This window comes from Microtus pennsylvanicus, chromosome 1 (assembly GCF_037038515.1).
Source record: "Microtus pennsylvanicus isolate mMicPen1 chromosome 1, mMicPen1.hap1, whole genome shotgun sequence".
Lineage (NCBI taxonomy): Eukaryota > Metazoa > Chordata > Mammalia > Rodentia > Cricetidae > Microtus > Microtus pennsylvanicus.
The window spans coordinates 32847452-32863879 of record NC_134579.1 but is presented as its reverse complement, the minus strand read 5'-3'; the positions used below and the strand labels follow the sequence as shown (position 1 = coordinate 32863879).

Sequence of the window (16428 nt, the reverse complement as noted above, 5' to 3'; positions counted from 1 at the left end):
CACACCTGTGAGGGTCTAGACTGGGGGAAGCACACCTGTGAGGGTCTAGACTGGGGGAAGCACACCTGTGAGGGTCTAGACTGGGGGAAGCACACCTGTGAGGGTCTAGACTGGGGGAAGCACACCTGTGAGGGTCTAGACTGGGGGAAGCACACCCGTGAGGGTCTAGACTGGGGGAAGCACACCTGTGAGGGTCTAGACTGTGGGGGAAGCACACCTGTGAGGGTCTAGACTGTGGGGGAAGCACACCCGTGAGGGTCTAGACTGGGGGAAGCACACCCGTGAGGGTCTAGACTGGGGGAAGCACACCCGTGAGGGTCTAGACTGTGGGGAAACACACCCGTGAGGGTCTAGACTGGGGGAAGCACACCTGTGAGGGTCTAGACTGGGGGAAGCACACCCGTGAGGGTCTAGACTGTGGGGGAAGCACACCCGTGAGGGTCTAGACTGGGGGAAGCACACCCGTGAGGGTCTAGACTGGGGGAAGCACACCCGTGAGGGTCTAGACTGGGGGAAGCACACCCGTGAGGGTCTAGACTGGGGGGGAAGCACACCCGTGAGGGTCTAGACTGTGGGAAGCACACCCGTGAGGGTCTAGACTGGGGGAAGCACACCCGTGAGGGTCTAGACTGTGGGGGAAGCACACCCGTGAGGGTCTAGACTGTGGGGGAAGCACACCCGTGAGGGTCTAGACTGTGGGGGAAGCACACCCGTGAGGATCTAGACTGTGGGGGAAGCACACCCGTGAGGGTCTAGACTGGGGGAAGCACACCCGTGAGGGTCTAGACTGGGGGAAGCACACCCGTGAGGGTCTAGACTGGGGGAAGCACACCCATGAGGGTCTAGACTGTGGGGGAAGCACACCCGTGAGGGTCTAGACTGGGGGAAGCACACCCGTGAGGGTCTAGACTGGGGGGGAAGCACACCCGTGAGGGTCTAGACTGGGGGAAGCACACCCGTGAGGGTCTAGACTGGGGGGGAAGCACACCCGTGAGGGTCTAGACTGTGGGGGAAGCACACCCGTGAGGATCTAGACTGTGGGGGAAGCACACCCGTGAGGGTCTAGACTGTGGGGGAAGCACACCTTGTTAGGGTTCTACAAATAGCTATGACATTTTTTGAGGTGAAGTTATGTAGTATCATAATTCAAATGTAAACTAAGGAACAGCTAGCAAATATATGGAGTTAGAAGAAAGGTACAAAAAGTCTAAGAAACTTTATAATAATGAACAGAAAATAAAGACAATAGACACATAACCATAGGGACTTAAATACAGGAAGAAAAATCAGAACTCCAAGAGAAGAAAACCCTGTACTCAATGACAGACAGGGAAGCAGGAGGTATAAGGATCTGGCCAGCACCACTAACTGTAGCACAAATAATATAAACCCAGAGACAGATATTGAGGTTCAAGTTGAAGATCAGAGAAGCAAAGCAGCTGAGTCACTACAGAGATATTTTTACCTCTACTAAGAAGAGCAGATTGAGAGGCAGAGAGAGAAAGAGAGGAGGGGACAAAGGGGAGAAGTGGGGAGAAGGGAGAGAGGCAGAAAGGAAGGGACTCAGGCTGGAAGGGGAAGATCAGCTTGCCTTGGCAGACAGGGTGGGAGCTGGCAGAGCTTGTCTCTTAAAGGGATAGGACAGACAATTACATCCTCCTCCCTAGTTCTTGGATAAAGGCATGGGACCTCAAGTGCTGAGATCACCTTTGTGTGAGCTCTGTTTCTCTTTCGGACTGATTCAATCTCATGTGGCCCAGGATGGCATTGAACTAACAGTCGTCTGCCTGTCTCCCAAATCCTGGCATTAAAGGTGTTGTTGACTAGTGTGGCGGCTTTGCCCTCTGATCTTTAGGCAAGCTTTATTTATTAAAACACAAATAATATACCACTATAACTTATCGAGATTATGCTGCGGGAACTCCTTCAGCCAATAGATCTTAAGATACTGGCCCACTTTGGGCGTGGTCTCATGTAATACAAATGCAGACAGAAAGTGTGTAAGGGCCTTTCGGCTGCTAGATTTGGTTCCAGTTCCCAGGTCATGCTATTCTTTCTGTGAGTTTATCCCCAGATAAATAAATCTTTGTTGTACTCCATTTCGGGCTATTATGGAACACTTTTGTATGCCAACATATTTTGGGGTTCAGTACCAATGAACCTCTCAGACCCCAGTTAGGATTCACTTCAGCTGGTGAAACCTGACTGAGGGATCTGAGGGTAAAGGGAATAAATCAGCTCAGTATGTTACCTCTGCATGCTCTTTATTCCTCGGACAAAGAAGTAGAGAGAACCATGATCTCCACGAGGTTTTTAGTTTTTACGACATGGTTAAAAAAATCCATAGGCAAAAACACTAATATCAATATGCATTTCAGAATCACAAAAAAGCAGGCAGAACCTGACAAAGTAGTGCCCCAGAACAGGTGGTACCACCCAGGAGGGGCTAGCATCCAAGGGGAAATACCTGACATTCCAAACCATCAGTTAAAGTTACTAAATGTCTCAAAACCCTGGACTCACCCTTGCCCAGACATACTTGTTTGGTAAGGGTACTGTCTTCCTATCTTTTTGAAATTCCTACATGGTCTATCGCAAAGGCAATTGTGGGGGTTTGACTTTAGAACAGTGAATGGCATTGCTCTAAGGCCCTGTGGTGTGGGGGATGTGGGAAGGCCATTCCGCTGCCTGTGCAGGAGACAGAAGTTACACTGCTGAGGGATTTGGGGAATGAATCCCATTTTGAAGGGAGAAACGCCATGATTTTACAAGGTGTTTACAGAACTGACAATGACTAATTCAAAGACAAGTGTTCTTTTGCAGCTCTGCAAACACAGGCTCCCCATCAGCTGTGCCCCATCAGTTGTACCCTTGTGGGCCTGTCTAATAGTCTGTCAGTGTATATAACTGTATCATACTTACGTCTCTAATAGTAACTAATCAACGAACAGGCTGGTGAACTTCATAGGAGCAACAGCATAAAGACGAACAAACACATTGTCTTCTCTGCACATCAGACACTTGCCAGCATAGACCTTATAGTGGACTGGGGAAAGAACTGCATCCTTAGCGATTTAAAAAGGATTTGAACTATATAAACTAAAAGATAGTCGAAGCTCTGAAGTGCACAAAAACTAAGCAACAGACCTCCAAATAACTCATGAGTCAGAGTGAAAACCAAAATTAAAATTAAAAAGTAGGGCTGGTGGGATGGTTCAGTGGGTAAAGGCAAACCCAACGACCTGAGTTCGACCCCCAGGACCCACACAGTAGAAGAACTGACACTCACAAGTTACCTCTGTCCCAGACACACTCACCATGGGGCATGAACACACACACACACACACATGTACTTACTTACATGTGCACACATGCACACACGCGCACATACTCTGAATGATTTATAAAGTGTAATAAAAAATTTACAATTTGTTCCTAAAATCACATGGAAATTGAATTTTACCAAAAGCAAATTTGAAAAAGAACAAAGTAGGTTTATCACAAAGGAAACAACAATGAAGGCAGCATAATATTTGCATAAAACAGAGACGTGTGTCAAGAGAGCAGAATAGATATTGAAAGTTGGTCTGCGCACTCCAGTGATGGGGAAAGGGACTGAGCATTTTCCCATGTACTTTCCATTTATATATCTTCGAGAACTGTCCACTCTATTCCGAGTTCCTTATATGTCCTAGATGTTAGTCTATAGTCAACATGCATACGTATAAAGGTTTTCGTCTCCTTTCGTCTCTCTCCTACATCCCATTAATCAATTCTATTTCCTGGGCTCCTAGAACTGTATTCAGAAACATTGCTTGTATCTACATTGTGAGCGGTTTTCAGAATTTCAGGTCTGAAAGTTTTGACCATTTTGAATCGCTTCTGTGCATGGGCAAAAGACCTGTCTCTCTCTTCTACAGGTGGATGTCCAGTTTGCCCAGACCCAGGTATTGAAAGGACACATTGGTCTTTTGGGTTTTGATCACTTGGTTGAATATCTCAGATCCTTTCTTCTGCTCCATCGGCCTATGCCGCAGTTCAGTGAGAATGGCCCTTGGGCTCACACGTTTGAATGCTTGGTCTCTAGATGGTGGAACTGCTTTCCTTGCTAGGCTGCCGTAGTCATGGCGACTCCTCACAGCAATGTAAAGGAACCAAGGCAGTCTATGTGTCTGCTTTGTGGCAGTGCCATTCTGGTTTTGTTACAATAGTTTCACGGTATAATTTGAAGTCAGGAATGGGAATAACTTCAAAATTCTTTTATTCACGACTGTTTTGCTTATTCAGAGTTTTTGGTTTTTTGCTTTTACATATACGTTTTGGGGTGTTTTCCTATTTCTTTGAAAAATGTCATTGGACTTTTGAGGGGTATTGTTGTGAATCTATAGATTTCTTTTGGTAATACAACCGTTTCATAATCTACTTCGGCAATCCATGAACATGGGATGGATGTCTTCCCATCTTCAAGTATCTTAATTTCTTGATTCACTGTGTTAAATTTCCCTTGTAGCAATTTTTTGTCTCCTTTACTAAGTTTATTCCAAAGCATTTTATCTTACCGAGACTACTGTGAATTGCCTGGTGCCTGCAGAGGTTCGGAGGGGGTGGCTGATCCTCTAGGACTAGAGAGTTCTATACAGTTGTAAGCTGCTATGTGAGTACTGGGGACTCAACCTCATTCTCTGCAGGAGCAACACATGCTCTTAGCCATGAAGCCAACTCTCCAGCCCTCACACTCTTTTAACATATAGGACCACACTAAGTACAGCAGAGATCATTGACTTCCTCCTTTCCCGTGCGTATAGCCTTTGTGTTGCTTTCTTGCCTTATTTCTCTGGCTCGCAATTGCACACTATATGGAATAAAGGTGAGCACCCAATCTTGTTCCCAAGTCTTCAGTTTTTCTCCACTCTGGATACAAAGGTTTATTTTTCCACACACCCTCTACAATATTTGTTTCTTGTTTTAGTTTTCTTTTTACATTTATTTAGTATGTGTGTGTGTGTGTGTGTGCATGCATGTGTGTACATATGCATGCCTTAATGTAGACCCACTGTTGGTAGGGATGCAAATTAGTTAAGCCAATATGTAAATCAGTATGGAGGTACCTAAGAAGACCTAGAACCTCCGTATCATCATGCTAAACAGAAACAAAAGTCATCACACAGCAGACATATCTGCACAGCCGTGCTCCCTGTGACATATGGAACAGCCAAGCTATGTGATGGGTAATCTTCATTGTCAATTTGACTGATTTAGAACCATCACAGAAACCACCTCTGGGCGTGTCTATGAGGGTGTTTCCAGAAAGGTCTAACTGAAGGGGGGAGATCAGCTCTGGATGTGGGCAGCACCACTCGAGGGTCCTGGGCTACATGAAGTGACAGTGAGCGGACACCAGCACCTGCTCTTTCCTGCTGCAGATATGCTGGGAAGGACTGCCTCTTCACCACGGGGCGGGGTATCCTCAGGGAGGCAGACTGTGCCCTTTCCTTCTGAGCTGTGCGCTAAATCAGACCTCCCTGTTTTGTTAGGTATAGGATTGCAGCAAGGAGAAATTAACGATAAGGCTTAGGTGTTGAGAATGGTTTAAGAAAATGTCCATGTGCACAGTCCAATTTTATTCATCCCTAAAAATTATATAAATCTCACTGTCTTTATATGCTTTGTCAGATTTAGCCCTTTATTTTTGCAAGTATTTATGTGTGTTGTGTGAGAGGGTGTGTGCTCACACACGTGTGCACATGTGGAGGTCAGAACTTGACACTGGCCCCCTTCGTCTATTGCTTTTTACCTTTATTATTATTTATTTTTACAAGCTTGTGTGTAGGAGTGCTTTCTCTGCACATATGTTTGTGTGTGCAGTAGCCGTGGAGGCCAGAAGACGGGACGGGATCCCTGGTAACTGGAATTACAGTTGTTAGCCACCGAATCTGGGTCCTCTTGCAAAGAGCAGTAGCTTCTGGACTATCTCCCCATTTTGAGATGAAATCTGAACCTTACTAGTCTGTTTTGATTGGGGTCAGTGAGATGCAGGATCCATTTGTCTTTAGCCCCAGGGCTGAGGTTTCAGATGCACAGTGCTCCAGAGAGCTTTTCTCACGGGAGCTGGGATCCAGACTAGGGTCCTCACACTTCTGTAGCAGGCACTTCACCCTGAGTCATGTCCCCAGCCTCTGCTTGGCAGATTTGTTCAAAAGGAGAATAAAAGTATGCAAAACATACAAGAACAAATTCATCAAAATTGGTAACTTGGGCTGGCAGTATAGGTCCGGCAAGTGTGTTTGCCTAGCATGCCCCAGCACCACAAAGACAACACAAAGCTTCCCTGAGGGCTAGCAAGATGGTTCAGCAGTCAGGAACGCCTGCTGTGCAAGCCTGACGACCTGAGTGTGATGCCCGGAGCTCACATGCCAGTGCAGGCAAGAACTGGTGCCACAAAGTGGTTCTCTGCTCCCCAAATGCCTGTGCAGACAACTCATTAATCTTCTAAGAAATAACTTTTTTTTGTAATAAATATGTTTATTTAGTTTTGATTTGTTTTTGAACAGCGTTTCATGTATTCCAAGTTGTTCTCAAACTCACTATGTATCCAAGGATGGCTTTTGAACTCCTGATCTTCCTGCCTCCATCTGACCAATGCTGAGGTTACAAGTACGCACCACCGTGCGTGAGTTCTAAGAAATAACTTTAAAAGAATCCTTCTTCAAGCAAAAAAGAACTTCCAAAAGTTCAAAATTTTGTTTTTCTTAGGACTTCCAAATACTTTAGGCTTGCATAGGTGGCTGATTAGGTAAAAAAATTTTTTTTAAAGCATCTGCCACACAAACCCAATGGCCTAAGTTTAATCATTGGATCCACAGTAAAACTAGAGAACCCACTCCTGCAAGCTGCCATTTGACTTCAACTATGGAGCCCCAACCAACATCACCTCCCCTTCTCTCTCTCTCTCTCTCTCTCTCTCTCTCTCTCTCTCTCTCTCTCTCTCTCTCACACACACACACACACACACACCTGTAAAAACAGAACCATTACTCTTACCTAGGTGTAGACCTGAGATTGACAAGACGTGCCTACTGGTTCGATAGTGGCACAAACGTCATGGGGACAACCAACTACTTTCTAATTGGGTTTAAAGCTTACTTCACAAGATGAAACCACACCTGGCACCATTCCTGGGATGGAGAACCTGTGAGCAGACAGGTTATAGGCTAGGAGAGAACCTATTAAGTTGTGAAATGGACATAGTACTAAACCAGCTTCTAATGACATCATCATAATTACAGATCCATGCATTTCTCAGCTTCAGCACAGAGTGGTGGTAGAAGTGACTAACAAGGTGTAGAGCCTGAAAGACTACAACATGCCCAGCCCTAAATGTGACCCCTATTATCACACCCCTCCTCTCACGGCTTAGGGATGGTTTTGGAAGACAGTGGAAAGGACCGTACTAGCCAGAGGCTGTAGATGGCTATAAGGAAAGCATCTCCTAGACACAGCTTGGATGCTGCACATGAACTCAGAGTGACCGTGACAGGATGCACAAGACCTGTGCAAGCTCAAGCCAGACAAACTAAGAGTAGAGAGGGAGGGTGGGTACAAAGTCCTACCCCTCACTGAGGAGCTATTTGCATCTCATGGGGGAAGAGGGAGAGTCCTCTTTAAAAAGCACATTCCCAGGTAGGTAGACTGCATGCCAGTGGGTGACCACACGCTCGAGGGTACACAGGCAGGGCAGACTGCCCTGGGTGGCTTTTACTGCTGACAGGACACGAAGTTTCATGGGTTTGGAAGGAGGTGTGGGTCTGGGAGACGTTGGGGGAGGGGTGGATATGATCAACACATTGTATGAAATGAAGCTCACATGTGCAACACATCCCACATACAGCAGTTTTTCAAAATACCGAAGCACGTGTAAACAAAATGCAGGCCACGTAGCTGGAGAGAAAGGACGTTCGCACACACCCAGCGAACCACTGGGATGGTGAATGCACCAAGTACTATCAGAGCTCCATGTTAGGGACCTGATGTTTAAGATGAATCAAATATTTAAACGGTTACTTCAATAGAGACATAATGACTGCAAAGTCTTCTTAGTCTTGGGAAAATGGAAGAAGTCCGTGGCACACCATTGAACACCCACTGGAGCTCAGCAGAACGCCACACAGACTCCCCAGCAGCACCTACTCCACGTCAAGGCTCCCTAGTTTGCCGTGGGGTCTCCAGCAATGCAGGGGTCTAAGCCAAGTGAGAGGAGGGCAAGAAGGGCACGCAGGCCAGGAAGACTCAGGTCCCATCTGGAGCAATAAAGGCAAGTCTGGTTTGGAGGCTGGAAGGAGCTTACGGGAACCAACTAAAGGCACGTGGAGAAACAAAGAACACAGAACTGAGAGAGCAGGCAGCCGGAACATCAGAAAAACGCACCCAGCCTGAGAAGAGACTACGACACAGGTTAGGACTGCAGCTCCCTAGGCACACATGGGGCAGACACCAGGGAGTCTGTGTGTGCGCCACGCAGCAGTGGGCTGCGGATCCGTGGCTTTCGCTGCCGTCCCCAGGACAGTAGAAATATGGGCTTGGTGGGGAGCAGCAGTAAGCCAGTGAACGCTACAGCGCTGAGTGTTCGGCAGCTGCAAACCTGGACTCAGACATGATTTCAGGTACGTTACTTAAACTTTGGGGTTTGTTTCTGCATCTGTAAAATGGGTACGAAAAGGGGTTTAAAATACCATGATCTTTGTAATTAGCGGGCCCAGTAGCCCCAGACAGTTTTAGTTAAAATGGTGCTGTTAGACAGCGAGGGGCAGAGCTGACACGTACAGTGAGAAAAGTCAGATGGGGCCAAGGGCACTGCAAGTGAAGGCTGCCAGTTTTGGTATTATGGATTTTACAGCCTGGGTACTTTGTTTACTGAGCAGCTATGAGCAAGGCACATGTGTTTTCTCGGCACTGCACGAGTGTGAAGACCAGAGCTTCGTGAGGTGGGTTGTGAGGGCCCCACTCAGAGAGGCCAGTGTGGTGGGGTGAGGGCTGCATGCTGCCGCGGGAACCCACTCTGAGCAGTTACACCAGCACTGAGAAGGCAGTAAGGAAGACGGCTGCCATGGGAGGTGGGCGTGAGTGCACCCCGTGACACCCTGTCACTCCAGAATCCAAGCAACCGAAAGGGGTAGGACTAGAGGCAGGGGTTTGGGTGGGCAGGAAGAACGAGAGTGAATCAGAAACACTCCCTGCTTGGTGGCCTGGCAAAGTCCCTTGGGGGTAAGGCCACAGGCAGTACTGACATTCAAGGAACACTCACGGGTGAGCCGGCTGACTACCAGCCGTGGAAATGCCTCCATCCCGTTGGCATTAGGCCACTGTGCTCCAGCACCCCACTCTGTCCTGAGCGGCGGCTCCCACTTCTACACCATCTACCAAATACACCAGCAGGCTTTCCTGCGCTGGCAGCTTCCCTCATGCCCCCAGGTCTCCCACTCCATCACCTCAACTCGCTCCTCCCTTCCTCCAAGCTGCTATCAGATGCTGCATACCCTGGCCTCTGTCCAGATCTGGAGCCCTGCCTTGCCCTATGTCCTTCAATCCCCGCATCCCCTTCCAGCTTCCACTCCTGTCTGGATTACCACGCGGGTCATGTGCTTTGTTTCCTAATTGACGTCAGCCTCCCCATCAGGATGCACAGTTCCCTCCTCGTCCTCCCTTATATCTTAACTGGGGCACTAGAACTGTGCCTGCCGGTGGCAGACTTGATGGAGTCATTAATGGGCATTGACAGGTCACAGAGCTGTGCAGCCGTCAGGATGCCCAGGGCCACTTGGTATGCTCCTGGGGAGACCAGCTAGGGTATTGCAAGGGCCCTGCAAGGCACATCCACAGAGAGGCTGCAGGACCTGTCTGGGGTATGGCAGGCTGAGGGGAGGGACATCCTCCCTCAGTGCCCCAAAGTCCAGGAAGTGTGGGAGGCTTGGCTTCAGCTTTCAGTCTGGCAGGTTAGGCTGGTAGCTGTGTGTCCTCCCCAGAGGACAGGAGAAAGCTGGAGTCCTGCTGGCGCTGGGCAGCGGCCAGCGTCTGGAAGCACAATGGCCATCTGTTCCCGCGTTCTCTTTTTGGAGGCTGCTGGCTCACCCCACTGGAATGGGGTGCCACTTCAGGACACGGAACTTGGAGCTGGTGGTGGATTTCTTGGAACCGGTGGCAGGAAGATCTAAATTAAGACCTTTCTATCACACCAAATAAACTGAAGCTGAAACAGACACTAAAGGAATTCGGCAGAATGCCTTCATACATAATTTTTGAAGTACAGAGGAAGACCTTAGGGAGCAGACAGCATTTGTTCAGTAGAGCCTCAAGGTATTTGCTGAAAACAATGACACCTCTGTTTGATACAAGGACACATTAGAAAGTGCAAGGTTCTTTTTTGAAGCTCCCTGTGCCATAAAAGATGGCAATTTCCACTCTGCTTGACAAGGCCCAGGGCCTGGACCATTGCCCTCTCAGGGGACATGTTGGGTTACCTTCAGTGTGGTTTCAGCATCCTGTCATATAGAAGCTTCTTGCTCCCAAGGAGCTATGAAGAGACGGTCTCAACCAGGCTGTCCCTGGCTCAGGAGCTGATGGGCCCCACTCTTCTGGGACAGCAAGGGTGAGTCCCTTAGCCAGAGGGTGCAGGAAAATTCATTCAGCAGTCACCTAAGGCGTGTGTGTGTGGGGGGCTTTAATCACCATTTTAAATGTGAAAGAAGGGGCACCATGCGACCAGCTGTTTCCTTCCGATGGGCAAGGCCCTGAGGTTATCTGGCTATTCCTTCCATCCACCACTGGACACAGAACTCACATAGTATCCTTTCTAACAACCCAAAGACATGGGTAATGAATTATATTGTGACTGCTTTTGTTTTAATGTAGTATTCAAACACTGGTTCACAGAACCTCTGAAAACATACCAACTGATGATTCTCATGCGGATGTCCAGCAGGCTCAGGACATGACCACCATCTTAGTAAGGTCTTAACTCCTATCAGGAAGGCTATGAACCACTGTCCCCACCTATACCCTTCCACTTAATGGCTTTCACTTCTCCGTGGGAACGTGCTCAGAAAGTCAACACTGACGAGCCAACTTACTTTTTTTCTTTTTAAGTTTTTCAAGGCAGAGTTCTTCTGTGTAGCTCTTGCTGTTCTGAACTAGTTTTGTAGACTAGGCTGGTCTCGAACTCACACAGAGATCTGCCTGCCTTCTGAGTGCTGGGATTGAAGGTGTGCGCCACCACTGCCCAGCTTCCTTATGGTGTCCTAAGAATCTGCTGTCTTGTAGAAGCAACAGTTTGTATTTAGGACTGGTCCATCTGGATTGTATGTACTCTGACAGGGTAAGGGTTCCCCATGGGATATTCAACATCGTTACTCTTAATACACGGACAATTTTTGTGACTTGATGTCCATCAGTTTGCCCAGACTAACAGTCTACTCATTGTGATTTTTTTAAAAATATTTATTATGTATACAATATTCTGTGTGCATGCCTGCAGGCCAGAAGAAGGCACCAGACCCCATTACAGATGGTTGTGAGCCACCATGTGGTTGCTGGGAATTGAACTCAGGACCTTTGGAAGAGCAGGCAGCACTCTTAACCACTGAGCCATCTCTCCAGCCCCTCATTGTGATTTTTTTAGTTGACTAGAATTTCTGTACTTTTGCTATTTCCTTTTTTTTCCCCTCTTGAAAGCAGGGACAGTGAGACCACGTACGGCAGAGGAAATGAGGCAAAAGCAGGAGGAAGAACAGTCTTACCCTAATTTTTGCCCGGGCCCTGGCAAGACACGCATGCAAAAGCTCCTTCAATCTAACAAGTCATCTGCCCATGTCCTGCAGCATCCACCTTGCCAGGTAGATGTACATTGTAGAGAACGGTGCTGTGACATTTCTTCCATGCACATACCATACTCTGACCATATTCTCAGGGGCTATCTCTTGTTTACTGCCACACCAGTCTAGCCTGGGGCCATGCATCTGTAGTGATCGACCCATTCCCACTGGTTTCCATGGCTGGCGTTGCCTGTCCAGACACTCAGGTGACTGCGTGAAGGTGGACACATGGGCCATCGTGTCAACGGAGCAACAGAAAGGCCCCAGACATAAGTGACCATCATTTCTCCCCTCTGTCGCAGTTTAATCAAGCCTACCGCATAGGCATTCTTTCATGCAATGCTCTGCAGGAGCTGTTTTGGTCCTTGTTCTAAGCAATCACCCTGTCACCATGCGGCCTGCCTGCGCTTGTTCAGCCTCATCAGGGTGTTCACCTTTGCCATTCTCTGTGGTGTCCTTGAATCCGTGTCTCTGGAGAGGGCTGTGACCGAGGACTGACTGGTCCTGCTGCCCGAGCTGCGGCATGAGATCTCTCTGACTACTTGCTTCCACTACAGCCTTTCTCATTACCTTACAACATCTTGTATTGGCATCACTTGAGTTCGGTATTAACTATCCATTATTCATAACACAGATTAAGCACTTCAGAGACAAAAAAAAAAATCCAAATTTAAAGGCACAGCCAATGCTCTAAGTTATTGAATTAAATGCTACTGTTTGAATATATTTGAATGAGTATTAGTTTAAAATTATGCTTGCTTCTCACTATGGCCACCATGGGGGTGTGTGTGACGAGACTGTTGGATAAGGAGCCATGTCCCACAAGGGACTGCCAGCACCCCCAGCCTTCCATGAGGAAATGTGTATACCTTGTCCATTCCTCTATATTGAGAACCGAGTGCTGGGATGCTGTAGCAGCTCAGGAGGAGGCTGTATCACCAGGGGATTGCGAGTCCTAAGTATCCGTTCTCGGCCATCAACTCAAGAGTCTGAAAGCAACTTTTTTCAGAATCTGTAAACACTCCACAGAACGTGCCTGACAAATGTGTTCTAAGACAAGCAAGCACACTTGGTGCCATTAGCCTGTCCAATAGGAGTTTCAACGGCTTTTAGTAAATATATTAATAAACTGTGCTTTCTTTAATATCTGCGAGTGTCTGGCATATCCCACAGGGCCTTTCCAAAGCCACTGCCATGGACCAGACTCAGCATCCGTAAGTCCAGAAGTGCCCCGAAGAGATGCAGCCATCCTCAGGATCTTCTGGTGTCCACGAGAACTCTGCAGGACTGTGTCATCGCTGCATAAATGTTCTATTTACGAACTTAAACAGTCGAGCTTGGCAAGCTGCACTTAGGCACAAAAGAATGTTCTGCTCTAGGCTCTACAATAACCCAAGACCCTTGGTCAGGCTCCTGAGTGCAGCATGCCGCTCTTCCCAAATGAAGACCTTCTCAGCAGCTGTCAGCACAGAGCCCGACATCTCAAGCAGAATGAAAGTTTAAGTTACCTGGGAAGAACGACAAGAACGACAGCGGAGTACTGATCTTTCAGAACGTTTTATTGACAGTTACTGGACAAGTATAAGGCATGTTCACAGGCTCTGAAGGGAGGGAGTTCATTCTCTCAGTGGCGACTACAGTCTGCACCAGATACCATAGTATCCCTGTGCAGTTGAACGTGTACCGCTCACAACTGTTAGAGCATGCAGGCCATGTTCAGGGACCACCGCGGAGAATGTCTCAGAATAAGGAGTGAGCTGCTACAGACGAGGTCACTAGACACCACAACTCACACAGACACAAGAAGAAGGCGACCACACTGCTGCTGCAACAGAGAACACGCTGGCAAACAGGTTTGCTTCTTCGTGTTTGAAAGAAACGGAATATTTCCAGGGTTCATGTTTCTGTATTTGCCACTGCCTATAGGTCACTAAATATACCTAGTTTTGAATAATCTCTAACGCAGTTTAGATTGATTTCAGGTCACAACACAAGACTGCATGCAATACTTTACACAAAAGTCAAACACATAATTTAATAACACCAACACTCAGGACTGTCTGGTGTATTTCTTTTTGGTGGTAGTGTAAGGATGGAGAACGATGGTGGCTGGTCCTGCACAGCGCTCGCGTGCTCAGGTCTAATTAGCTGCACACTTCCAAGCAATGGTAGACTAGCTAAGGAGATGAGCACAGAGATCTCAGTGTGAGCCTCAGGTGTGGGGCTGCTGCAAACAGGGAGCCTGCTTCCAAGGTAGAAAAGTCTTAGCTCAAGCTAATTTAAAACGTATTTTAGAATTGGTTTCCAGGATGTGGATCAATTGGATCATAAGCATTTAAAAATTTAAGAGGGGCTGGGTGATGCTGGGGCACACCTTTACTCCCAGCACTTGGGAGGCAGAGGCAGGCAGATCTCTGTGAGTCTGAGCCCAGTCTGGTCTACAGAGTGAGCTCCAGGACAGGCAGGGCTGTTACAATAGAGAAACCCTGTCTCGAAAAACCAAAATATAAAAATTGATGAAGGAGACCATACAATTCCAGGGAAGGACTGAAGAGGCTAAGAATTCTCACAACTGGAGCACTGCTTGAGAGCTCACAACTCTCTCCCCAAAGCCCCCACAGCAGCCCCACCAGTGTAGGAATGTGTGACACAGCATCGCAGAGGCCCACACACGCTACCACTGCGGGGGACTTGATGTGGACGGCTCAGGACTCCGCTGGTTGGCTCTGTGGTACAGTGTTGGGGTCTGCACATCTGTGTCTGCACTGGCGACAGGACACTGCTGTCAGGCATCACACAGGCGAGCAGTGCGTTAGTGAGGAGTGACTACCTACAGCAACAGGGAGGCAGTTCCCATCGTCGGCTGGGCTGGGCTGGGCTGGCAAGGGTGCAGCAACAGGCTACTCTTCTGACAGCAGGTCCCCGCTGCCGCAGGTGGGGCAGGTGCTCTGCCCTTTAAGCCACTGCTTAAAGCACTGCAAAGGAGATAAGAGAGTCAGCCAGTGCTGCAGGGTCGGGCCCGGCTCTCTTAAACCACTGTGCTCTGGCAGGAGCAGGGCTTATGCCACTTCCCAGTCTGGTGCCACCCAATCCTTAAGGAAGATCACGGTCTGCTCATGGCAGGAGGACAGCTGAAGCCCAGGAGAAACAAGAGTGCTCCAAATCAGACTCATGGCCCGTGAAGGCCTTGTCCTCAGTCTAAGCTCGGTCAGCTTCCCTGACTGACTGACTGAACCACTTGTCAGTTTTGTGGCCACAAAACCACTCGATGCCTGCTCCTGGCTTTTGGATCCCGAGTGTCTCACTGGTCTGTGCGCACATTCTCTGCGCAGGCGCGGAGCTGAAGGCCAAAGCATGATCTGAAGGGGGCTCTGCAACCTGATCAGGCCCTGCTACTGAGTATTTTATAGTCGGCCCTTCCTTAGGGTAGAGAACTCGTCTGTCCTAAACCAGCAGTGCCCAGACACCGAGACAACTGGTCCTCAGGTCCTAGAAGAGCATGTTGTCTTTAACACGGTGCCCCAGCTTTACATGCTACACTGAACAGACACTGTGCACTATTTCTTTAGTCACAAGAAACCAACGTTCAAGGAATTAATATTGCATACAGTCCTAGAGCCAATATAGCTACGCAGTCAATTGTAATTCTTCACCCATGGCATGATGAGAGAAAAAGTAGTCTACAGAGCCACAGCCACCCCTGGTCCAAGACCCCTACCGACTTCCCAAACATCTTTTTTCACATAGGTCCATGAATACAGTATGCGCAGATTTACAAAGAAAAAATGGCTTGGAAACACAAGGACTGGTACCTGCCCCCAAATTCCATTTTTATTTTTAAAATGCATGGTAGGCAGTCAGAAATAATACTTACCCCTTTGTGAAACTTGTGCCCACATTTTAGCACACGCATGTTTTTTGACTTGAACATCTCGTGGCATAGCTCACAGGAATTTGCATCTGGTGCCTGTGGAAAAAAAACACATTTGAATAATAAATAAAATCATAAATAGATATGTGCTTGCATCACTTAGTACATGGGTGGCCTAAAGACTTTTTTTGCCACAAAGGGTAGATTATTTTTCAATTATGGTTTAACAGAGTGAAAGACAGCTTTTAAGTTTTTTTTTTAATTTATTATATATACAGTATTATTGTCTACATGTATGCCTTCAGGCCAGAAGAGGGCACCAGACCTCATTACAGATGGTTGTCAGCCACCATGTGGTTGCTGGGAATTGAACTCAGGACCTTTGGAAGAGCAGGCAATGCCCTTAACTGCTGAGCCATCTCTCCAGCCCCAGCTTTTAAGTTTTAAAATAGTTTCTAGCCAGGTGGTGGTGGTGCACGCCTTTAATCCCAGCATTAGGAAGGCAGAAGCAGGTGGATCTCTGTGAGTTCAAGGCCACCCTAGCTTACACTGTGAGTTCTCAGGACAGTCACGACTCCAGAAAGAACCTGCCTCAAAAAACTTAAAACAACAAAAAAATAGCTTTGCTGTGGGTAACTTTTATATGCTGTCAATATATGTTGCTCACTGGTTAATAATAGAAGCTATTTGACT

General features: G+C 47.7%; 1 protein-coding gene across 6 annotated transcripts in view; it reads right to left on the bottom strand.

Moving 5' to 3' along the window:
• Positions 1–13405: 13405 nt before the first annotated feature.
• Positions 13406–16428, bottom strand: part of Ttc3 (tetratricopeptide repeat domain 3) — a 102311-nt gene continuing 99288 nt past the window's right edge. For all 6 annotated transcript variants that reach the window (XM_075960763.1, XM_075960781.1, XM_075960772.1 and 3 more), the window contains 2 exons: positions 15739–15831; positions 13406–14839 (listed from right to left, as the gene is read on the bottom strand). In XM_075960763.1, the coding sequence (XP_075816878.1) occupies positions 14765–14839; positions 15739–15831 (168 nt within the window). In that variant the 3' untranslated portion in view covers positions 13406–14764. The remainder of the gene's footprint in view (positions 14840–15738; positions 15832–16428) is intronic.